Source organism: Ovis canadensis, chromosome 15 (assembly GCF_042477335.2).
Source record: "Ovis canadensis isolate MfBH-ARS-UI-01 breed Bighorn chromosome 15, ARS-UI_OviCan_v2, whole genome shotgun sequence".
NCBI lineage: Eukaryota > Metazoa > Chordata > Mammalia > Artiodactyla > Bovidae > Ovis > Ovis canadensis.
Genome location: NC_091259.1, coordinates 72,029,165 through 72,055,417, shown reverse-complemented (window position 1 = coordinate 72,055,417; position 26,253 = coordinate 72,029,165). Strand labels below are relative to the sequence as shown.

The 26,253-nt window shown below is 42.4% G+C and overlaps 1 protein-coding gene across 1 annotated transcript in view; it reads right to left on the bottom strand.

Moving 5' to 3' along the window:
* The window catches only part of CAT (catalase), a 36,533-nt gene that overhangs the window by 9,844 nt on the left and 436 nt on the right, over nucleotides 1-26,253 (bottom strand). The window contains exons 2-9 of the mRNA XM_069554718.1: nucleotides 13,077-13,248; nucleotides 11,517-11,627; nucleotides 10,387-10,517; nucleotides 9,751-9,855; nucleotides 9,035-9,160; nucleotides 4,622-4,813; nucleotides 4,011-4,163; nucleotides 265-403 (exon numbers count right to left, since the gene is read on the bottom strand). Coding sequence (XP_069410819.1) covers nucleotides 265-403; nucleotides 4,011-4,163; nucleotides 4,622-4,813; nucleotides 9,035-9,160; nucleotides 9,751-9,855; nucleotides 10,387-10,517; nucleotides 11,517-11,627; nucleotides 13,077-13,248 — 1,129 coding nt within the window. The remainder of the gene's footprint in view (nucleotides 1-264; nucleotides 404-4,010; nucleotides 4,164-4,621; nucleotides 4,814-9,034; nucleotides 9,161-9,750; nucleotides 9,856-10,386; nucleotides 10,518-11,516; nucleotides 11,628-13,076; nucleotides 13,249-26,253) is intronic.

Genomic DNA, 26,253 nt, shown 5'->3' with positions numbered 1-26,253 from the left:
TGTGAGATGGACAGAAAGTAAAATCTGAGGTGGGAACTCTCAATAAAACATATAAAATAAATAAAAGTAAGAAGCGTCTTCAGGCAGCTGAGACCTTCATTGCTGGGCAAGAAATACATGGTGGGCACAAGCAGCCATATGGGGCTTCCACAGAGTTGGAGGTCGCCAGGGCAGCCTGAAAACCCCTGGGCTGATGGGGCACCCCAACCCCTGCCCAGCAGTGCCCCCCAGCACCCTCAGAGCGAGCCACCTTCTGAGGCTCACCCTGGTTGTCCATCATGCACATGGGGCCGTCACGCTGGTAGTTGGCCACTCGCGCACGGTAGGGGCAGTTCACAGGTATCTGGAGATAGTTGGGTCCCAGGCGGTGGCGGTGAGTGTCAGGATAGGCGAAAAGGCGGCCCTGCAGTCATAAAGGGAACAGACGTTGACAACGTGCAGTAAGAGACAGAAGAGAAACAGCCCGTGAACTTCACTGGCAAGCCTCGAACACAGAGCACCACAGAGCCCTGACTGTCTGCCCAGTAAAGACCAGTTTCTTCTCTCTCACCAAATGAGTGCTCCCTAGCTGAACGGTCCTTAATCCTCCACATCGTGCAGCCAAAGAGCCACAAATCTTCACTTCTCTTCTAGATCATAACTCCTTTTTCCCTCAAATAACAAGTTAGTGCCCAGGCTTGAATTATTTCTTATTCCTGGGACTTCCCTGGCAACCCAGGGGTTAAGACTCCAATGCAAAGGAGACAGGTGTGACCCCTGGTTGGGGAACTAGGATCCCACATGGTAAGTGGTGCAGCCAAAATATAAAAAAATAAATAAGAAATAAAAATGATTTCTTGTTTCCAAGGACACATTACACTGCAAAACAAGCTTGCTAGAACCCAACTAACTGGAGTCATGAACTAATTCCATTCCTCCCCACTCTCTCAGTCCAGGGGAGGGGTCGACCATTTGCTCTTAACAAAAAGACGCAGATTTCTACAAAACCTACTGTACAGGAAATTATTTTTTTAAAAAAACAAAACACCTTTTGTGTTGCAGCCTGGTTTATGTCAGATACATTTTGAGCTCTGAGACTTTCTAGATATTAACAAAGTACTACACAAAGAAAGCCATGGTATTGGACGATGGCCCTACAATGACACAAGGCCCTGAATCAAGATTAAACTAAATCACATATTTACCAAGGCAGGAGATTATGCAATTTCTTTCAATTAGTGCTGAAACAAAAACCTTGATGATTAACTCCATATAAATCTTAGTATCCAATTATTTAAATATTCTCATTATTCAAAGCTCTACTCACAAGCAGTTTTCTTTAATTGACTTTATTATTGGCCTTGAATCTGAAAGAATATTCATGCATGCGTGCGTGCTAAGTCACTTCAGTCATGTCTGACTCTTTGCGACCCCATGGACTGTCACCTGCCAGGCTCCTCTGTCCATGGAATTCTCCAGGCAAGAAAACTGGAGTGGGTACCCATTCCTTTCTCCAGGGGATCTTCCTAACCCAGGCCTCGAACCTAGGTCCTCCCACATTACAAGCAGATTCTTTACCATCTGAGCCACCAGGGAAGCCTGAAAGAATATTCTTATATCACTAATTCTATGGGCCACCCAAAACACAAATCAAGTTGAATAGGGCAACTGATGTGATTATTTTGTACCAAATCACTCAGGCCAAATGCTTAGTCCAGTCTTGCTGTTCTGTCCATAATCTGCTCTTGGATGAGTGACTCTACCTCCCATAATCATGAGTCTAAAGTAATATTCAGGGACTTCCCCAGCTGTCTAGTGGTTAAGACTTCACCTTCCAATGCAGAGGGTGCAGGTTTGAACCCTGGTCAGGGAGCTAGTAAGATCTGATCTGCCTCTTGACCAAAAAAACCAAAACATAACACAGAAGCAACACTGTAACAAATTCAATAAAGACTTTAAAAATGGTCCACATCAAAAAAGAAATCTTCAAAAATATTAAAAATTAAGTAATATTCAGATGACCAGCCATGCAACCATGAACAAAAGCACCTAGGGTTTGGACGCTGGTTCCTCCTTCTGCCCAAAATGGACTAAGCTGTGCTCTAACTATACCAACAGGACAGAAGCTAGAGCTGAGCCATCAGCAGCTCCTGGATGCGGCCTCATCATATTGTTCTGGTTTGGGGTCACCTTGTGTTTATAAGGCATCCCCACCTACAGGTAGAGACCTTCCAAGTTAAGCCGAGAAATGCATACAGCAAGGCCACACCCTGACCCCAACTTGAATGAAGGCCTTACCCAGGGCCCTGTGCCCAAGCTCCTTGCTGGGCTGGGGTGAAAAAACAGAGCAAAGCTCTCCCACTCCAGGAGTCGACTTCTCCACTCCTGATAAACTGTGACGCGTGGGAGGGGAAAAGGGCTGCCCCTGCATCACCAGGCACCCAGGGAACAGTCTCTGAGACTCACATTACACTACGGAGGGCTTTTCACCATGGTCCGGTTTACACTTGATATCCCAAGGTTTTAAAATTTAAGAATGCGTTGCCTTTCAACATTATTGTTGAAAACACTGTCCATTACTGTACTACTACCACCTGGTCACGCGTTAGTTCCTATCAGAGTAATTTCCAAGCCCCCCTCACTGGCTCTCCTTTTCCAAGCCATCCTTCCAACAACGTCACCCTAAATATTCCTGCCAAAAGACTCTTCCTGAGGCCCCATGCAGATTCTATTACTTACCTACTCAAAAAACCTTGGACAATTCCTCAATGCTCATCAAAAGGCGAACCAAGTACAATGGTTCGTCCCTGCTGTATGGCCTCCTACTATAGCAGCCATGGCGGTCTATGAGTAGACAGGTATTCAACCCACAGCAGTCAATTAAATTAAAAATGAATATAAGTTTATTTCTATAAAAGGTTCAAATGTTCCCAATGTCAAAGCAAAAAAAAATTATTATTTAAAAAAAACAAAGGATACTTAGTTCACCTCCGTGGACAGTGACACCTGAACTGGAATCGGACGCTTACATAAGAAATAGCTGTCAGTCACTGTGATCTGATCTAGGGTAAAAACTTTAACCTTTGTAGCATGATCATAGTCTAAGAACACAAAACATTGATTTACTCTATAATTATTAAGCCAGTTATTTCCCCATTAATTTCTGATCCAGGTAAGAATTTTTCACTCTTTGTACTCTTGAAAAAACATACTGGATAGAGGTGAAAAAATACTGAATGCCTAGGAACATTACTGGGGAAGGCAATGACAACCCACTCGAGTACTCTCTCCTGGAAAATCCCATGGACGGAGGAGCCTGGTAGGCTGTAGTCCATGGGGTCGCGAAGAGTCGGACACAACAGAGCAACTTCACTTTCACTTTTCCTTTCATGCATTGGAGAAGGAAATGGCAACCCACTCCAGTGTTCTTGCCTGGAGAATCCCAGGGACTGGGGAGCCTGGTGGGCTGCAGTCTATGGGGTCACATAGAGTAGGACACGACTGAAGCGACTTAGCACCAGCAGCAGGAGGAACATTACCAAAACAAACAGTAAAACCCACTGCCTTTAATCAATGGAAACATAAACTGAGGTTGTAAAAATCGTCTCTGGATCTCTTTTTACATGTGCCATGTAAAGAGAAAATGAATACAGTTATGCTGATCAAATGTTATAATCAATTAATGGTATTCCACATCCTTGATTAGAGACTGAAAAAGAATATCCCACAAATACCTAAAGTATTTCTACTATAACTTCTTTTAACTTAAGAGCCTAAATATCCAAGTTACCATATTGAGGGACTCACTATGAAATTTGTTTTATCCTGTAACGCTCATTAAAGGATGTTTCATTCAGTCCCACAGGAACTAAAGACCCAGACCAAGGTTTAAGTGGTGTTCTAGTTAATTCTTCATATAAAGATCAAGCCAAATTATACTCTGTGTGTGTGTGTACACACGTACACGTGCAAGGGCACATAGGCTTGTTCACACACTCCTGCCTCACAACCTCTCGATCAACTAGGTTTACCTGAAGCATTTTGTCAGGGCTGGGCTCGATGCCGGGTGGCATGTTGCTTGGGTCAAAAGCCAACTGTTCAACTTCAGCAAAGTAATTAACTGGGTTCCGGTTTAAGACCAGTTTACCAACTGGGATAAGAGGGTAGTCACTGTGAGGCCAAACCTAAAAATAATGGCATATTCACAATTACCAGACAACCAACAGAAGGAAATTACGCATAAAAATATCAGCTTTCAAATACAATGAAGCCAATGATGGTAAGTGAAAATAACATTTTTGAATCTAATAAATGGTAAGAATTAAGGTGAGTGCATTGGTTTAATCTTTTGCAACAGTAAACAGGAGTAAATATTGACATTTTCCCTGGGCAAAAGTACATCATCTCATCAAAATTTGTTCCCTGCTAATAACAATATATCAGGCCACCCAGATGAACTCAGTAAAGTTATCAAATAGGAACTGGAAGGGAGATGCTGGTGAGCCCTCACTCACAGGCTAGGAAACTCTTAGGCAGCTCCAACTGTTTTGTATACAACTTATAAATGCTTGACTACAATTTTTTTAAAATTAGGGGTGAAGACACTTTAAAAAGAAAATAATTTAGTTGTTAACTGACTCACCTTAGTAAGATCAAATGGATTAAATGGAAAAGTTTCTGCCTCACTAAATGTCATGACCTGGATGTATAAAGTCCAGGAGGGGTAGTTGCCTGTGGCGATGGCATTGAAAAGATCGCGGAGGCCGTAGTCAGGATCTTCGTGGGCAAGTCTTGCTGCATCTTCAACAGAAAGGTTTTTGATGCCCTGATCAGTCTACAGGAGAAAACAAAGAAGCTCAAGCTGAAACTCATTGGCAAAGTTATCGAACTTCAACCAGTAATCCATTGAGGGATTACGAGTTACACTATCCAAAGACGGGATTTTCCTCGAAACAGTAACTCCCCTCTTCAAGTCTGACACAAGTATGAATTTATCAGTAAGAAATTCTATTTGCTTATCCTGATTCTTTTCAATGTCCAGGGAATCTGTCTATACATTTTATATTTAAAATTAGTCTTTCTTTCCCTTTATGGATTCTACATTATTTGAATTTTTTAAATTGTTGACATATAGTTCACTTTCAATTTTTCGCTCATCTAGAAAATGCTACATTACTGTCTTCAGAAAAGCCAAAACAATTTTTGCTGTAAAGTATATATAACATATAATTTATCATTTTAACCATTTTCAAGTGTTCAAGTCAGTGGATTTCTCTGAGTACATATTGTAAAATGGAGTTGTTGGGTCATATGGTAATTCTATGTTTAATTTCTTGAGGAATTTCAAAACTGTTTTCCAGAGTGGCTACTATTTGAATGTTTATACCCATGCTATTTCCGATCAGAAAAGAAAAATCAAAATATATTTTAAAAGTAAGCAAGTGGTTAATAAAATTAAAGGACTTTCCTCCTTTTTTAGCATGAAGTAATTTTTTAAATTCCCTGTCTTATAATATCTCAAATCAACTACTGAGATTGTGCTTAGCTAGTATCCCTCCACCCCAACTCTCTTCCTTTTTTAACTTTTTTTTTTAAAAAAATCATAGAATCACAGTTTATAGAGCTGAAAAGAAATTCAGTATAGCCACTCAAGCAGTTCGCCAACTATGAGCAACTAAAAGTCCTGGGTTGGCCATAAAGTTCACTCAAGTTTTTCCATAAGATGAACCCAACTGAACTTTTTGGTCAACCCAACAGTATTAATATTCTGACTTTCAAACAAGCCATTAAAACCCAAAGACATTAAGTCACTTTCACCTGAGCTCTTATTATCATCCCATCCTGCTCTTCAGTAAAGTTCCTACTGCTATCTTATTTTGAAAGAGCCCAAGAAGTCAGACACCACATAAATATTTCCTTTGCAAGCCACCTCTAGAAGGCTGGCCGATGTCTAGCACAGAAATCCCAGCTCTCTCTAGCCAGTGGCAAGATTTTTTTCAGCCTGTTAGATCTTCAGAATTAGAATATGGAAGTCACCATCTGCAGATCACCCAGTGAATACACTAAATTGTACAATATTATTATTGCAATACCTTTCTGATTTTAACTGAAGCCCCTGGGTTTAGAAACGCATGACCTTAGGTCAGAATAATCCAGACTGATGAGTCTATTAGATCCCATGCTACCTCAGAGCACTTGGCTGAACAGACCCGTAAGCATCCCTATTTTCCAGGGCCACTGGCAGCTGCCACTATTACCCAACCTCACCATGACTAAACTGGAGTTCAGAGAACCTTTAATAACGTGCCAAGAGATAATTATCTAGAAGAGGGAAGATGGGAGTTCAGATCGTTCTAACTGCAAAGCCACGACCACGCTAGTTGTCCCAGATACAATCACTTAGTCTTGCTCTAAGTGGCACTACACTTCTTCTTTTGGCAATTACAAGCCAGTGGGTCAACTGTTTCCTGTAACTGTTCCTTGCCAACGATTATAGATCCAAATCATAAATATAAACAGGGGTAACAGTTTTCCTGTTTGATATACCCACCTAAGTTGTTCAGATAATGGTTAAAATAGGACAGAAGAAAATAGGTCCCTGGGATATCATTAAGTGGGAGCCTGTATATGTCATGAGTCCACTTCTGTCTCTGCTTATTTTAGCAGATGTATTTGGAAACAAGTTCTTAAGCGACCAGAGGTTTTTAAAATAACCTTCTAGAGTTCCCTGGCAATATTACTTATTCTAACCAATGCCAAAGTCATACTAAAAGAACCCATGAAAACACCTCAATTAAACGATTCTCAAAATATTCCCCAAAAGTAACTGATCTGATCTGATTGTATTAAAGGAAATGAAAAAAAAAAACACAAATTTTGGGCTGGAGGAGCGGCAGTGGTCAGGCGGCCCAGCATACCTCCCCAGCTCCCACTGCTGCCATGAGGAAGGTCAGCTCAGAAGTTGGGGAGGGGTAGGGAGAATGAGGAGCCCAAGAAGAGATCTGCAAGGCTGTCAGCTAAACCTGCTCCTGCAAAAGTGGAAATAAAGCCCCAAAAGGCAGCAGAAAAGGATAAATCTTCAGACAAAAACGTGCCAACAAAAGGCTAAGGGGGAGGAGCAAAAGGAAAACAGGACAAGGCGGCTAACCAAGGGACTAAAGATGATTTACCTGCAGAAAACAGAGACACTAAAATATGAGGAGAGCCCAGCCTCTGATGAAGCAGGAAAGAGAGAAGCCAAGTCTGATTAACATCACACACCCGGTACTTTCAGTGGTCCCTGTCTCCCTGCTTGTCCAACCCAGAGGGATGTTTTTTAATCAACTATTTGGTAAATCCAAGTTTCTTAGTAGCTTTAGAAACAGTTTACAGAAGGAGGGAATCTTGGGACTTCCCTGGTCGTCCAGTAATTAAAAAATCACCTTGCAATGCAGGGGACATGGGTTCAACCCTTGCAGGGAACTAAGATCCCACATGCCGTGGGACAACTAAGTCCATCTGCCACAACTCATGGGCCCATGCGCCACAACAAAGACCCAGCATGGCCAAAGAAGTAAATAAATATTTAAGAAAAAAAAAAAGAAGGAAAGTATCCCACCTCATCCAATTTTTAAAGTCTAAATGCTTTAAAAAAAAAAAAAAGATCATTTGCTGGTTGGTTATTTTTCGGTACAACCAGAAAATAGTGGGGTACTGAATATGGGAGGCTTTGACTGTCCTGGGTGTCAGCTTAACAACTCCATAAATGGGGACAGCTTTTCTATCCTATGATACAAAGCATGTTACATAGCACTTTGGAGTTAGTTGCACACTTAATGTCTTGAACACTTTAAATCACTTCTATGTTGTTTTTGGTAGAATTGTTCCCTAAATAAACTCCTGGATATTGGCTCTCTTTATCAGAATCTTATGCACCCTGTAACATCTTTGGTTGTGGAAGTCTAATTTTCCTAGTAACTTTGTTAACATGCTATGAATGACTGAAAATTCAAGTATGTAGTATACATGATATTAAATTTTGAATTAGTGGGACTTATGATATAACAGCATATTAACATTTGAAACTATTGGTGCTTGATACCCCTCAAGGAAAATTTGCCTCCAAATTTTAAGCTAGAAAATCACTGAAACGTTTAGAAAAGAATCACAACTACATGATTTCTTTAGATTTTTGGTACATATGTTACAATTGTGTACAAATTAAAATGTCTGTATACTGATCCTCAAAACAACCAATAAAAATCTCAATTATGAAAGAAAGAAACAATTTTTGTTTCCTGAAATTTATAACTGATTTTTTAATGTGTGATGTTAATAATAAATCCTTTAAAAAATAGATGGATGAATTTAAAAGTGAGGAGAAATATTTTTGGAAAGATAGCATCAGATGTTGAAAATGAGAATGAGATTGCTATTACAAACAAGAATGTCCCAATTCTGTCTTAAAGCCCTTCTGGACCCCAAAAGTATCTGAACTCAGAACAGCGTACTCAGGGCTATGAAAGGCAAAGCAAAAACGTAACATGTGACTGTTTGCTAACACCTAACTCTAAACTCCAACAAAGAACTCTAGGCTAAACCAGGTAGGAATTTCCTTTTACCTAGCTGGGAGGCTTCTATTATCTCTTTATCTTTGATCTAAAACCTTAGATCTTCCTTCTCCAGGGAAAAAGATATATATTAATATGCACCTGCCAGCACCAGAAATGTTGAGAGCCAGCACAAAATGAGCACTTGCCCAAATATTTATGGCAGAGCTCCCAGGGTCCAGAAAGAAAAAGCTAGACTATCGATAGCAGCTATGTGCTATTAGCCACATGAAGAGACCAAAGAGAGACTACTTTGTTCTAATCGGGCAGCCTGAGTGTTTACTCAGGCAGTGGCCAGTAAGATAATCACGGTCCTAATCAACCAGACAGATACTTGTCATTCTTGGGGGCGGAGGTACGGGAAAGGTGGAGAAGGCCAGGCCTTGATCCTTGCCCAATCCTCAGGAGAAGTAAGGAGACGTGGGTGGTAGGAGCCTTCCACCCCCTTTGCCAAAGGTGACCTGTACCTTATAATGGAATTTGCAATAAACTGCCTCTCCATTGGCATTAACCAGCTTGAAAGTATGCGATCCATATCCGTTCATGTGCCTGTGTCCATCTGGAATCCCTCGATCACTGAACAGGAAGGAAACCTAAGGAACAGGAAAATCAAGGGTCAAATTGTTCAGTTTAAATCAAAACATATTTTTAAGACAGTCCTAAGTTTCCAGAAAAATCTCTCAATGACATGGAACATACTAGCCAAGTGCTCACAGGAAGGGTTGCCATTTGGAAAAAATATCAAACAGAAGAATTTTAAAGCAGAAAGATTAAACAGAAATCACTAACGTCCTGACTCAAAATTCTATACAGAAAAGCTAAAACAAATCTGAAAACTAGCCTAATTTGTTCACATTCTAATTTAACATAAAATTTGTTTGGTACTACTTTCCCTTCATTTTCCTAATACAAAGAGCTTGACTTCCTACAAGAAACTTTAATCCTTAATACTGTTAAATATCAATTGATAAGGGTTCTAGTATCATGCAAGGTCCATGAATGGGGAAAGATGAATAAAATCGTCATTATAAAACTCTTCAAGGACCAAGAAATCTGAGGAAGGCTCTCCAAAAGAAAGTCAAAAATCAACTCCAATAAAATATCCAAAACTGGAGAAAACTATATGAGGCATAATTAACAGTTCCTTATCAGGTGACATAGTGAAAAAAAGAGGCATTCCCACCTGATGCAGAGACTCAGGACGCAGGCTCCAGAAGTCCCAGACCATGTCCGGATCCTTCAGGTGTGTTTGAGGGTTTCTCTTCTGGCTGTGGATAAAGGACGGAAACTAAATGGAAAAAGAGAGGGAAAAAATCCAAAAGTTAAGTTTAAAGGACTTATGGTGTCTTCAGTTCAGTCGCTCAGTCGTGTCCGACTCTTTGCGACCCCATGCACCACAGCACACCAGGCCTAAGGTGTCTTATACATTGCCTATTGCTAGGTTTACAGATTATCGTTTTGAACAATACAATTTTAAAATTTTAAGCTGCAAAACCCTAAGATGAAATTTACCCTCTACATGGTTTTGAGCAGACTGCCTCTTTTTATTCATTGTCCAAGTGTTGTAAGGAAACCTGGATCATTCCCATCAAATCAGTGAGCCCCAAAATGCCAAACTAAGACTAATGATAATTGTTGACCTTATAAAAAGATACTAAATACAGAAGAAAATGTAAAAGGCATTCCAGCCAATCCCAATCAATGTTCTCTTCTTTCTGCTTTTCCCAGGGCTTTTCCTCAAATGCCAATCTATACAGAGTATTTGAAATCAATTTAAATCAACAAATATCTGCAGAGTGTGAAATAATTCATCACCTACCAGTAGAGCATCCCTGATGAAGAAAATGGGGGTGTTATTTCCAACAAGATCCCAATTACCATCTTCTGTGTAAAATTTCACTGCAAAGCCACGAGGGTCACGCACTGTGTCAGCTGAGCCTGATTCTCCAGCTAGAAGATTCAAATGGGGAAAATGAAGCCTCCACTACAGTACTCTGCATCCAGGAAGCCTCAAGTCATAAAAACACTGGGATCTACCCTTCCCAACTTCTAGAAGTATATTAGGTATTTAAGTGCCTGGGTTATTATTTCTACTACCCACCAGCTAATTTAGACTGAAAAAGTAAACAAAGAAATTAGCTGAGAGAAATAAGAAAGTATATATAATTACAGCTGAAAATATTATCCATTTACTGTAATAAGATAGCTTTGTTCAAACAGGTAATTAAAAATTAAAGTAAAATAAGGGAAGAGAATAATTATGAAGATTAAGGCAGTGAACAAAGAGAATAAGCAAGTTGTCAAAATTATGAGGTTAATATTAAGAAAATGAGTCAAGACAGAAATTTTTATCCTTAATTTCATTTCCTTTTGCATTTCACAGAATTATAAAAATGCACAAACACAGACTCATGCAGAGGCAGAATTAATCAGGCACTGTGGTATGCTGAGATGCAACCTGATAGCTCAAACTCTGACTAGCTCTGTAACATGAGAAAAATCACCCTCTCAGAAACAGAAATAACCCCACCATGCAAAGCATTAATCTATCTACAGATTATAAGCAGGATCAGTACAACACTAACCACAGATGGCACAGAATTAACCCTCAATAAAGGGCAGTTGTTCTCATGGCTGTGGAGCAAGACTACCACTTCATGATCCGTTTGAGGCAACCACTCATTGGAAACACTCTCTCCAAATGTCACAGAGTTGCAGGGGTGAGCTCTGCATAAGCATGATTTCCTAAGATCTCTCAACAAACAGAATTGTAAGTAACTTTCTACATGTCTTAAAATATTTTTTCTACTGTAAAATGTTGCTATACTTTGGAGAAGTGCTTGTTTCCTATTGTCTGCTAAGTTTTTTCTGGAAACTAAGCTATAAATGCCTTAGATAAAATACAGGGTTGAGTCAAGCAACACCAGTAATGCAAACAGACCAACTTACCAACAGTGGAGAAGCGAACTGCAATGGGCGTCCTCTTTCCAATATGCTCAAACACCTTCGCCTTGGAGTATCTGGTAATGTCATGTGTGACCTCAAAGTAGCCAAAAGCCCCTAAGGAGAAAGACACAGAAACTGGCATCACAAGACTATCACTCAGGTCACCAGGCCCGCAACAGGTATCTGGGTGACAAGAGAAACCGGTGATTTAGCACTGGCCTTCTGGGAGCTTCCAATGATGGGAGAAGGGGAGATAACCAAACATAAAATGATGAGAGCAAAATGCAAAGCCCTGCATCACTCAGGGCTAAGCTGAGAGCTACAGAGCCGGAGCCAAAGAGGAGTGGAGCCAGAAGGAACTAGTCAGGGTTGCCAGGAGAACAAAGGGTCTGAGAGGCCCTTCAGGTACAAGTAGGATCTAGGAGAGAAAGAACAGGGGAGAGAGGAGGAGAAAACACACGGAAAGGCTGAGCACTTAGGAAGCTCACCACAGAGCCAAACAGCAACCTGAACAGCATATCAAAGGCATGACAACAGCATATCAACAGCATATCAAAGCCCCACCAAAAAAAGCTGGAGAAGATAGAACGGGAAATAAAGAAACTGGGAAGTCCAATACTTTGGCCACCTCACACGAAGAGTTGACTCACTGGAAAAGACCCTGATGCTGGGAGGGACTGGGGGCAGGAGGAGAAGGGGACGACAGAAGATGAGATGGCTGGATGGCATCACCGACTCGATGCACATGAGTTTGCGTGAACTCCAGGAGTTGGTGATGGACAGGGAGGCCTGGCATGCTGTGATTCATGGGGTCGCAGAAAGTCGGATACGACTGAGCGACTGAAGTGAACTGAACTGAAATGGGAGTCCAACAAAACTTCTTCCTTTCTATCAAGCTTTCTTTTTCCTATTGAGTTTTTTTTTTTTTTTTAAGATTCGCAATATTTAAGTAATTTATTTATTTATTGGCTGTGCCATGCAGCCTGTGAGATCTTGGCTCCCCAACTAGGGACAGAACCCAGACCTCCTGCATTGGAAGCTTGGAGTCCTAATTATTGGACTGCAGGGAAGTTCCTCCTTTTGAGTTTTCAGCTTTCTTTTAAATACCATCTACATCTTTTGTTTCTGTAATAAAAGCAAGATAAAAGTTTTACAGAAGTTTTGGACAAAAAGGAAAAATCACTGCAAAATCACTACAGCACATTGACTTTGCTCAGTTAATTCCAGTATTTATCCAGTTAAGTGCACCACCTTAATCCAGTTATAATTACAGTATGTCTATGTCTGTATTTCCATATTTCTCATTCCTTACTAAGATGCATAATGGAATAAAAGGAAGATTACTTTTATTTTTAGCAAAATAAAGTATTTTACATGGAAGGTTCAATCCAGGGAAATAACCATCATTTAATTACTGACTCCTCTATTGATGGGCATTTTTGCCTTTCTCCAAGGAATGGAAATTTGGCATTTCTCTTAAAGGAACTCTGATCCTTTGAGAAGTAATTTTTAACTCAGGTGTTATGAAACAGTCCTTTCCCAGCAAATGAACACAGCTCTCACCTGCTCCTTTGGCGTGCACGACTCTCTCAGGAATTCTCTCCCGGTCAAAGTGAGCCATTTCATCAGTGAAAACCACATCCTGGACGAGAAGGGGCCCTCGGGGCCCTACCGTCAGAACATTGAGTTTGTCTCCTACTGGATTACCAGCGCCAGTGGTCAGGACATCAGGTTTCTAAGTGAACAGGCGAGGAAAGGAGTGCAAGAGAGTCAATACCATCACACCCTCAATTTCCACTGTCACAGGGCACATCGTTTTGCATTTTTTACATCTGCTACTCAAACTCTTTTTAAATTTCCTGTGTGAAAAGTACTAAAATGTTACAAAACATGCAGTTGCCTGAATTTATAATTGGGTCACAGAAATCCTAAGAAATGCTAAGGAGGACGATATCTAGATAACTCACCAACCTGCTCCCCTTCTGTTCTAGGTACAGCCACCAGGCTCCACACAGGAAACCTCAGGTAGAGATTCCCCTAAAAGGGATTATATATCATATGCGTTTAACACTGAATGTCCAAACTCATAATGAGAGATGGTCCCCAGGGAAGCTATGCCTCCACATGCTTTACACAGATTTTCCAAATACTTCCTGACCACCAGACATGTCAAGGCGAATCACCCTGTACAGTGCTTCCCTCAAGCAGTAGGTACCAGCCATCTGCAGCATCTCTTCTCAATTCCAAAAGAAGTCACTGGCTTTTGTCATCACCGAAAATAAACAGTTACTGGTAAGATGGATTACAGTATTAATTTTCTAAAGATGCCAAATGTCTATGAGATGAGATAGGTTGTTTTACTGTAATTAAAAATTAGATCCACCCATTTTTCCCATTTCTATTATATCAGGAGCCCTTCAGCTGTCTCTTCTCTAGGATGGGAGCAGCATTTTTAAGTCTCATGTGATCCCGGGCAGCTTCATCTTGCTCTGTGGTCACATTCTGCTTTTGACAGCAGCCAACTGCCTCTCCCATGACCTTCCCCAGCCCACCCCTGGCTACCAGCAAGTTAATCAACTTTTCATGTGCAAAAAAAATAAAAATGGCAGGGGAGGGGGGCCAGCTTGGTGGGGGGTACTTCCCATAAAGGAAAAAAGAATGTGAGAGAACACCAAGCTCGGTGAAAGGAACGGTAAACAGGTCAGAGGCTCATTTCCATCTTTGCATCCCTAATACAGGAAGGCTGAGAAATTAACGAGACCACATCACAAGGCTCCTCCTCAGGACCAGGTCAGGGTGATAAATCCAAAAACAAAAACTACACCCAGAGGAGGCAGATGCAGAGCCAGCTGGATGAGAGGATGAGCGAGCTGAAGGACTAAAGAACGAGATGGTCTCGCCTCGTGACAATGAATCATGGAATCTTAGTGCGGCAATGCTGGAATGGTGCCATCACCGGGCCTCCTGCCCACCCAATGTAGGAATCTCCTCCGTGACATCCATCCCCCCGAGAAATGAAACGTGGGTTTGTAGGTCAGTAACATTCAGCATCTCTTCTAGTTTCCTGGTCTAATAGATCAACTGTCCTCTCTTTTAACACCTTTCCAAGCCAATGGATATGCAATTTGTCTTTAAAACAAGTGTGGCAGGAAACAGTTCAACAGTCAGCAAAACAGAATGGAGGTCATGGTCAAAGACCAGGGAGGAAGAGACCCCTGACTTCAGGCGGTGCTTAGGGTAACAGCAAATAAGAGATACTGAATTTAAACAAAGAGAGTATTCCCTAGATGAAAAGAAGGACACAGTATATTCACTGAGATGGTGAGAATTAACAGAGTTAACGCAATGAAGCTTTACTAAATAAAGTAAGTGAAGGTGGAGCTGGGAAATCGACCATCAAAAGCAAACATTTTAAAGTCATTTCTGAAAAAAAGCCAGTTCCATGCAGTGAGCATTGCAATTAACCCCAGAATAGATACAATTTGTTTTGATTTTTGTTTAAATCAAACTTCCAGCATTCTCAAACATTTCGAATAATTTTGAACCTGATGCTAGGAAAGATTGAAGGCAGGAGGAGAAGGGGAAGACAGGATGAGATGGTTGGATGGCATCACCGAACAGATGGACCTGAGTATGAGCAAGCTCTGGGAGTTGGTGATGGACAGGGAAGCCTGGTGTGCTGCAGTCTGTGGGGCCACAAAGAGTTGGACGTGACTGAGTGACTGAACTGAACTGAACTGAATTTGAAGTAGAAAGCAGTGAAAACCAGCCCTCCTGGGCTACAAGCAATGACAAATATGTCCCAGAACAGCAAGACCTGGAAGATAGTACCTGTTTACACGAGTACAGTCAGGTGAAGCCACTCCCTGCACGTGCTGAGAAAGCCCGAGGTGATGACAGGGGAGGGGAGTGGTAGAGGAAGAAGAGAGAAAAAAATGAAAAGCCTACCAATGGCAGAGGCAGCAACCGTCTGGCACTGGTGATGAGAGCAACAGGTCAGCGGACTTCAGCCAGAGGCCGGGAAAGACAGGGCAGGAGGGAAATATAAGTGGGGACTTGTCTGTTGGTCAAGGACATAAGAAGCAGCCACGGTGCACCTGGGTCTCATTCGTTCAACAGCCTCAAGGCGGACCCTCTGCAGGCTGGATGGCAGGGGCGGGGCGGTGGGGGAGTGGATTTAGCATTAGGGCCCCTCAGGTGACTCATTTCAAGTCACTCATTCACCAGCTGTGGTCCCTGTCCTCCCGGTCCCCACAGACCACAGAGCCTGGCAGGATGTATCCCTGTGACCTGCACACACAAGGGTAGAGGTCTGCCCACTCGGAGGAGGGTAGACAGAGGCCTCCTGAGGACAGTGAGTGCCAGTAAAACCAGAAGAATATAACCACACCCTGGAGCCCATGCCCCTGTTATTCACCAGCATCAAACAAAAGAAACAACATCCCGTGACGCAAGCTCTGGGCTTTCTCTAGGGATATGATGGAGGGTGGTAACCATGGGTCCAAAGCTAATCAGAAAGGACAAACACACAGAATCAGTACAGCCGATGGGACTGTACCTAGTGTCTCATTTCCCTTTGTAACTACCACTTCTCGAGCACTTGCCATATGCAAGGCTTTTTTCCTAGCTATCTTCATTCAAGCCTCTCAACAACCAGTGAGAGGAATATCATCGCTTGTTTAGTGGGCGATGCCACATGCTCAGCGTATTTAATAACTTCACGCAGATTTCTGTGTGGCAGCACACAGGAAAGTATGGAAGGGCAAAGATATGTCTGCCAACTTGCTGGTTATAGGGTTTTTGTTTTTTAAATTTTTTGGCCACTCCACGTGAGATGTGGCATCTCAGTTCCCCAACAGGGATTGAACCTGTGGCCCCTGCATTGGAAGCATTAACCATTGGACTGCCAGGGAAGGGCCTGTTTTAACTCAGTGCAAGATCACTTTAGAACTAGAATTTTTTTACGGACAGAAGAGCTCTTCTGTTGATAGATAATTCTAAGAGCTCCCGCTCTGGGAAAGCAGCATCAGCTACCTGTTAATGTGTTTAAATCTTTCTGGCTGCCAATTCCTCATGACAATCATACATGCTTCTCCTGGACCACTCTTCCTGCCCCACCCATGCCGCCCCACAAGCTGGGCCAAGGGCATCTTCCTGTGCCCCACAGAACAGATAATCTCATTGCCTTAATGCTCTACGGTTTTTTCTCTCGAGACAGTATACTCTTTCTGCATCTAGAGCCCTGCCACAAGTGCACAACCAAGGCTGAGGATTCAACAAGGGAATGAATTAAACTATGGACTAATATGAAATCGCCAAGAAAGATTATTTCTAAAAAGGAGGAAGAGGTAACAATAGTCCATGTCTCTCCCTGCACCTTCCCTCCAAAAAACAAAAGGGAAATATCTCAACTTATAGCTTCCAATTCTTTTTCTTTTTTTAATTTTTTATTTATTTTTATTTTAGATGATGCTGGGTTTTCAATGCTGTGCAGGGCCTTTCTCTAGTGGGGACTACTCTCTAGTTGTGGTACGCAGGCTTCTCATTGCTTTGGCGTCTCTAGGTGCAGAGAAAGGTCTCAGCATTCAGACTTCAGGAGTTGCGGCACACAGGCTTATTTGCCTCTTGTAGAATCTTCCTGGATGAGGGATGGAAGCCACGTCCCCTGTCTTAGCAGGTGGATTCCTAACCACTGGACCGCTAGGGAAGTCCTGTAATTTCAAATTCTGATGAAAACCCATTAAACAACCTTGTCATAAAAACTGCTCCAGCAATCGGCAACAAGTACTTTGGCCTGGTTTAAAGGTTCGCACCATGATTAGAAAGAGAGGTTTGAGATTAAAGTAAAATTCCACTTTGGCTTTGCTGTTTGTATTTTTTGGCTCAAACTAAGACAAGGATGAAGAAATTTTCCTGGGAGCGGTCAAGATGGCTTTCTCTGGTGAAATATTTTGTCAACATAGTTGCCACTGGTAAGTGCCCTCTGCTCACAGAATTTCCAAGAACTCGCTATGGTAGGCTTCTTTTTTCAAACTGAAAAAGAGGGGTCATACAAACTGTCCCCAGCTTTCAATCCCAATAGAGTCATAATGTCAGCTTTATATTCTCAGAGATCAGTATAGAATATACCTATCATTTTCTAGCAAATCAGTGCCTACAACACACCCCGTTCAGAAAACCAAAGACAGCCTCGGTCCTCAGGTCTCCTTGGTCCTCGAGTCCGGGGAGTTGGAATGACAGTGGGGTGGGGTTCCAGGCCTCCTGCCCTGATGCAAGGAAGCAGGGAAATATCCCCTTGTGGGGCAGTTTGGGAAAGGGACCCAGGCCTACAAGGGCCCCACGCTCTTCCCTTTGGAAGCCAGTGGCCACAGCAGCATCTACTCCCCTGGCAGTCTCCAGAGTTGCCCAAACACAAGGCGCAAATAAATTCAAATCAGGGAAACAGTCTCAGCAGGCCCTCCTTGCCAAAACTCCTAAGCCACATTCTCCAGTTAAGCCTCAGCTTATAATGAAGATGATGCCGGCATTTCCTGCCATCCCACTGATTCTTTCTTTGCCTCTCTCTGTTTAGGTGTGAAAGGCCTTACTAGACACACTCAAGCTTCAGAACAACAAATATCAGCTTGCTCTGTGGGCACTGTTCTACCCTCTACTCAGGTTATCACATTTAGTCCACCTCTCCAAGGTAAAGACTGTGATAATCTCCACTATACAGAAGAGGAAACTGAGGCATGGAGAAGTTATACAACCAGCTCAAGGCTACCCACCTAAAATGGGCCAGAAGCAGAGTCTGAACACAAGCTGACTGGCTCAAGGACCCAAAAGCATACACTATAGCGCCTCTCAGAACAGCACAGCTTACATCTCCTGCACATATTCTACAGGCTGGGCAACTGACATGTGTTGGTTTATACACGTTTTATATAAATTAATTCTCACAGCAATACTGCAAGGTAAGGAGAATTGTTATCCCATTTTCAATATGGGAAATGAAAGGGGAAGGAGGTGAGGTAATCTGCCCAGCAGTCAAGCCTCAAGTTGAACCCTGTTTGACTGTAAAGCCTGACCCCTCACTGGTTACTAAATCACTGTAAACTTCATTTAAAACCACCCTAAGGAAGAGACAGATGGACTTAAGAGACATATCAATCAATGCCATGTGTGAACCTTATTTGCATCTAGATTTGAACAAAGTGTTAAAAAAAAGAGAGAGAGATGGTGATTCTCAAGAACTCACAGAACACAGCATCTAGCCATCCTCAGGCCATCATTTATTATGGCATTTAGATACAAAGCAAAATAAGCAAGGAGAAGAGGCTCCTTAAGTCAGAGGAAACCAGCAGAAGCTTCCAAGAGTCCTCTCCCAGTGGAGCCACACAAGACATGCCTAATTTCCCCAGCAAGTCGTGGCAACTCACATGAACTGCTGTTCTGCAGGGGAGCTCGTTAGGGGGGAGAGTCGGTGGGACAAAAATTCATTATTGAAGCTGACAGACAAAAGCTTGGAGCTTCATTATACCATCTTTTCTGTTCAGCTCTGGTTTGAAATTTTCTACAATATAAAGTGTGAGTTGTTTTTGTTTTTTTGTTTTTCCATGAAGAATCAAAGAGCAATGTCGAAGAAAAGAAGTCAGGGAGAAGTTGAAACAAGGGACAGAAATAGAGGGCTGCACCATGCGTGAGTGGTTAGCCTGGGCAGGCTCTGTGTTCAATACTCTTCCTACATCAACATTCGGTCAAGACAAAGGACAGGCAAGTTCAGCACTGTACTCAAAATATACAACAGACCAGGTGATTAACGCTTCTTCCTGGTGGTGATTTAGTCACTAAGTCATCTCCGACTCTTGCAACCCTGCAGACTGCAGCCCATCAGGCTGCTCATGGGATTTTCCAAGAACACTGGAGTGGGCTGCCGTTCCCTTCTCCAGGGGATCCTCCCAACCCATGGGTCAAACCCATGTCTCCTGCATTGCAGGCAGATTTTTTACTGAGCCACAGGCTCCTGCCCAGAGAGGGCTTATTGTCACTAGAAAGCATGGAGAATCCTAACTTCCATGCAGGTGATTTACTCCTAAATTGTGAATTCAATAGGATGTGCTTTTTTTTGTCTTAAAACATCAGAAGCATTAGAGTGACTCACCTCAACACCACATCACACTGAGGGGGTTCTCTAGCACAAAAATCAGTGAGCTGACAACACTGGGAAACGTTTCTGACTGTCTTAAAGACTAAAAAACTATGCTTTCTGGGCTCCAAGTGGCAACTTCATCACTAGGATAGACTTCATCTTGTAAGCTGACTTCATGATTAAGCCACCAGGTGCCTCAGTATAAGTCAAGAGCTGTCGGTCATTCTAAGGGCAAGAGGCAAGAATGAATTCTTGTCCTACCTTACTCACTGTCTAAGTTATTCTATGCCATCCACCTCTAGAAGTGCCATTCAATAAAAAATTGAATAATATATAATGGGAAAAAATGAAATCCAATAAATGCGAGAAAAAAATCAAAATGTGTTCTTCATTAAGAACTAAATGGGCCCTGTTGGTACTGAACAAAGTATACTAAAGAGTCAGCGAGAATGACAACAGGCCTCTCAACACTGAGCTAACTACTATGGAATATGGCCTCAGGCTGACAACAGTGCACGGGGCAAGGAACAATAAGATCTCACAGGCAAGCAGAGAACTCCCCTTCCCTGGTGGCTCAGGTGGTAAAGACTCTGCCTGCAATGCAGGAGACCTGGGTTCGATCCTTGGCTTAGGAAGATCCCCTGGAGAAGAGAACGGCAGCCCACTCCAGTATTCTTGCCTGGAGAATTCCATAGACAGACCATGGAGTCCCAGAGAGTCAGACAAGACTGAGAGACTTTAGCAAACAAGGCCGTTGACGTCAAAGTGAACCCTGTGAGGGCAGCGGGAGCAAATGCCTGAAGAAAACTAAAAATGATTCCAAGGATCCCAGGGAAGACAACTAGTGGGTTGTTTTTTTGTTCTTTTTTGCAGATATTAATCCAACTTTATCAGTAATCACTTTTTTTTAAAAAGTAGGTCTGGATGAGCTCTATCAGCTGTTTTTTTTTTGAAACAAAATTTATTGAAACACAGCTGATTTACAGTGTTAGTTTCAGGTATATAGCAAAGTGATCCAGATAGATATTTTAGATTCCTTTCCATTAATCATTATTACAAGATATTGTGTATAGTTCCTTTATGCTGTATGGTAGTTTCTTGATGGTTATCTGTTTTATTTATAGTAGTGTGTATATGTAATTCCAAATTCCCAATTTGTCCCTGCCCCACCACTTTCCCCTTTGTTAACCATAAATTTGCTTTCTATGTCTGTGAGTCTATTTCTATTTTATAAATAAGTTCATTTTTATCATTTATTTTTAGATTCTAGTGGACAGTTTTTATTCTAGGAAAAAAAAAAAAGTTGCCTTTTACAAGGAAGATAAATGTCAGACTTCAAGGTCACATGGTTGGACCGTTAAGCACAGACTGACTGAACACAGCTCCTTCCTCACCCTAGTGGGAAATGTCTGCTTTTCAAGCAAGTTTCTTTTGTATTATTTTGTACAAGAGGAAACATGTCCCAGTAGCTGCTCACATTTTTTTCTTTTCTTCTTGGTGAGTTCTCTATATGTCCAGATATGGTCAAAATACACTGCTACTGGTTTTCAGCAAACAGAATAATCCTACCGAGAATAAAGCCTTGAAAATACATGGAATGGCTACTGAAAAAGAGGTTTTCTCTGCTTTGAAAATGACTTTACTAAGTAAGTCTGACAGCACTGAGAACTGCACTAGTCCTTTAATTTTTCAAAAAAAAAAAAAAAAAGTAGGGACTAAGAGGAGAGAAAGGCTCAAAAAATGAAGGATGATTGATCCCCTAAGTAAAAGATTCCTTTACTCTTAGCAGTAGAAACTACAGCAGTCACAGTACTAGAAAGAAAATGAACAAAAAAGGTTGTTTCCACAAGAAATGCAAACATACGTGCACAAGACGTTATTCAGTCACCTCTTCTCCAGCCCCCTGAATGTCGGCAATGTTACATCAGTGCAGCTATTACCAAGTTTACCCTAAAAAATACATAAACCCTCAAAGGTTCTGTCTTGTGACTCATTGACAGGAATGCATGGTCTAAAATCCAACTTCTCTTCCAAGTAATAATGAACTGTTTAAAAAGGAAAGGCTCGAAATGCTCAAATTCTCCAGTTTTTAAGGGATCAGAGGCTACTAATTACCTTAAGTTTCCCACAGGAAGAGCCAATGGCATTCTAAGCAATAAACAAAGTTTCCATCAAGTTCCATTCAGAAGGACTGGAAAGAACCTGGAGAACCACCTCCCTTCCCTAAACCTACTCTGAGAGAAAGAAAAATAAAGATTTTTAAGAAGATCCAAGTCATACCTATGAACGTATTTGATTTGTCACTCACCTGGTCCCAATTCACTTGTCAGCAATGAAAATGCCCACAAGGAGAGACGCCCCATAAATTGTTTTCATGCTGGCTGATCTCGGTTCCAAAGGAGGAGACACCCAGCACGACGTTCAGCATCCGGTTTTTGAGGGAGGAGATGGCAGGGTGCCATCCAGCAGCAGTTCCACAACTTAAAGCGTTCACAGTCCAGAACAAATATAAACAAAGTGGGTGGTGGAAGGCAAGATACTGATGCAGAACTGCCCACTTATTTTTTAAAAAAGCACTTGCCAAGCAAATGAAGAGTTGAAAAAAAAAAATACTACACTTTACTGTCATACATTTCTAACAGAAAGAATATTTTAAAAGTCCAACATACCCTTTTGAAAGAGATTATGCCTGTTTGCCCATCAGCACATCAGAAGAAAATGGCTAGAGAGATTGTCACACATGGAAAGTATGTTTGGACACAATATAGAAGGGTTGGCGGCTGTCACCCAGCCTCGCTCACAGCGGGTGCAGCCATGTGACAGGGTTTTAGACAAAGGAATGCAGGCAGAAGTGACATACACCACTTCCAGCCTGGCATCTAAACCTCCCCCATACTCTCCTCCACGCTCTTAATCGTCTGTGACCAGACAGTGCTGTGGAGGGCAACATTAAGAAACCACATGTTGCCACAGGAGAAGCCTCCTTCAGCCTGCAGCCTTGGGGAACTGTGGGCTGCCGAGGACTCGCTACCTCCTTCTGCAACCTCAAACCATTCTGGCTAATCACGTAAGAGAGAAATAAACTTCTTACAGGTTTATGCCGTTATACACTTTGGGATGTATTATTACAGCATGTAGCCCATGCGTGACTGTTCTTAAAACATGGGCTATGAATCAAGGATAGTAAAACAAACAATCCAATGTTTTAAAGGACAAAAAACTTGAACAAATCCAGTAAAGAAATACGTATGTGTGTATTAGTCAGTCATGTCTGACTCTTTCTGATCCCATAAACTGTAGCCCACTAGACTCCTCTGTCCATAAATTCTCCAGGCAACAATACTGGAGTGGGTTGCCCTTTCTGCTTCCAGGGGATCTTCCTGACCCAGGGATCGAACCCAGGTCTCCTGCATTGCGGGCAGATTCTTTAGCATCTGAGCCACCAGGGAAGAAATATTGTATACCAGAGGTCAAATAGGCACATGAAAAGATGCATCACTGGTCATCAGAGCAAGGCAAATATCACTTCTTATTCACCAGAAAGGCTAAACTTAAAAGAATGACAATCCCAAAGGATGGCAGGATGTGGACCAATGTAACTCTCAAACACTGTTGATAGAAGTGTAAAATGGTAAACCACATCAGAAGAAGGCTTAGGAATTTCTCATAAGACATTCACTTGCCTTATCACTTACTCGGCAATTCTATTCACAGGCATTTTTTAAGAGAAATAAAAGCATATGTGCACAAAAAGACTTACATAAGACTGTTTATAGAAACTTAATTCATAACAGCCACACACTGGGAATAGTCCAGGTGCCCAACAACAGGATAAGCACACGGTGCTCTAATCAGACAATGGTGCTCTAATCAGCAGCAGTACTAGTACTCAGCAACACATGCAATGACAGGAACGAATCCTAAAACATTTTTAAAAAATCTTAAAACATATTTGCTGAATGAAAGCAGCGTTACACAAAAAGTTCCTAAATCAATGGTTAAAAAGCAAAATCATCAGTGGTTGCCTGGAGCAGAACTGCAGGCGAAGCAGGGAAAGATGGGAAATGGCACGAGGGAACATTCCAGGGTGATGAGAATCTTCTACATCTTGATAAAAGAACCGGATTCACAGGTGTTTATATTTATCAAAAAGCACAGATTGGTACACTTCATATTTGTATATTTTTGTATATAAATTTTGCCTTAAAAACATGAATTAAACAATGAATTCTGGTAATTTGCATCAAGTCTGCTGATGTCTACAACATACTCTGAAGTGCCCCTCCAAAACACAGGTTAAGGGATGAATGAAGGGACAGACAGATATGGAATAACACGTTAAAAGAAATTTTTAAAAATGTGGTGGGTATATAGGCATATACTACACAATTTTTCTCACTTTTCTGAATGTTTAAAAATTTTCCAAAGAAAGCATTAGGAAATTACAAAGGGTATGGACAGATGCAAAATTCCTTTGGGAAGTGGGCAGTCTCCTATAAAAATACGCAGCTTTCACTCAGAGCAGCTCAAGTCAGGAGAAATAAGACACCAATGTGCCTGCCAATCAGGACAATGTAAACAGGGCACTGAGATGCATGGGCAGAGGAGACGGAAGTATTTCAACTAGGGGTCCCCAGATTATAGACGCGCATTGCAGGCCAGCTGTTTCTCACATGGGTGACCATGTAGGGCAAGTCACCAGCAAGATCTTAATGATTTAACAACAGTTAATGATTCTCCCAAACAGTGACAAGGCAAGCTAGTCTCAACGGAGCCCTTCCAAAAAAATGAATTTTGTTTTATGCGAAACTCACTTGCCCATATTTTTTCCAATTCACCGAGGATTCATGAAAGCCTCCGTGTGAACCAAGATGCAGCAACCACTGGGCATACAGAGAGTCCTGGCTCTAGGAAGCAGAGTCTAATCTTCACTCTGCCACTGACTAGCCACTTGTCCTTGACTGATAAGATGCTAAGTCTCTCTGGTTCACTTTGCCTAAGAACTCATGAAAAGCCAAAACCCTAGTAGCACATAATAAGGAACAAAATGAGAAAAGAGATTTTCCAGGCCCTCTAAAGAGAATGGTAGCCTTCTCACAAACAGGGAACTACAAGGTAACCCATGAGCACTCAGCATTAATCCTAATTCATGAACACTAACCCGGTCTTAAGGAAGAGCACTAAATGGGTACCCTGTCACTACCTAGACGGGTGGCATGAGGTGGGAGGGAGGTTCAGGAGGGAAGGGACATATGCTTGCCTATGGCTGATTCATGGTGATGTATGGTAGAAACCAACACAATATCGTAAAGCAATTAACCTCCAATTAAAAATGAATTTTAAAAAGAAGAAAGAGCAAAGATGAGGAAAGCATGACTCTAGTCCTCTCTGCCATTAGCCAGCCGCCATGGGAACCGGGCAAGTCCCGAAGACTCTCTAGGCCAATTTGACAAAAGAAGACTCAAAACAGAAGTGCTCCCATCCCACTCAACCTGCTCACAGATGCCCTTTAATGCTCTGCATCCTAGGGGTACAGGCCAGGAATGACTGGCCAACCACTACAGGGCTGAATTCCTACTCAGCTGTAAAGCTCTTGTTCAGATGTCACCTGCTTTGAGAAGCCTGCCAACCAGGTCAGTCACTCCCTTTACACTCAGCAGATAACCTATATCAGCGCCCTGGCCACGTTGGAAGGTAACCATCTATTCACCTGTCTTGTCTCCCAAACTTGACTTTGAGCTTTCGGCCTCACTGGAATTTGCTCCACTTGCCCCAGCGCTGTGCCTAGCACATGCTGGCACTCAAAGCATAGGTGTAAATAAATGCATTAATTAATCACTAAGGTCACTTTTAGCTCTAAAATGCTAGACGATGTTTTTAAGTGCAAAAGAAATCATGGGTATATAAATTCTTTTATTTAGCTGTTTAATGCTGTATGTGCGCTTCCCTGGTGGCCCAGATGATAAAGAATCTGCCTGCAACACGGGAGACCTGGGTTCCATCCCTGGGTCGGGAAGATCCCCTGGAGAAGGGAATGGCAACCCACTCCAGCATTCTTGCCTGGATAATTCCATGGACAGAGCAGTCTGTCTGTGGGCTACAGTTCATGGGGTTACAGAGAGTCGGACACGACTGAGCAACTAACACACAAACAATGCTTTATGTTCAGTGCTGGGGACATGGAGATGATAAAAGACGTTTCCTGCCCCCAAGACACCCCCCACTCCAAATACGAAAGCTGGTAATTATTGTTTGAGCGAGGGCAAAGCTAGAGCCTGCTCCTGCTTCCCCGTCACTTCCTTTCTTGCAGCTGCAGCTCTCTGCCTCTTTCCCCATAAGCCTTCACTGCTGCCTCAAACTGCAACCTCTGTCCCAGCTGGCAAAGGCGCAAAACTGTAAGCCAACCACCCACGACCTGCAGCCTACCACAAATCCTGCAGGACCGCTGCCCCCGGGGCCCAGAACCCTCTCCCCTCCCGCCCGCGAATGTAACAGCCCAACCAGACGGAAAGGAAGCACACGCACACCCCTAGGCCCCCCGCGATCGATGGTACAGCCCTCCCTCCCCAGAACCTCCGCGCTGGGGCAGCAGGGGCCGTTACTTGAGGACAC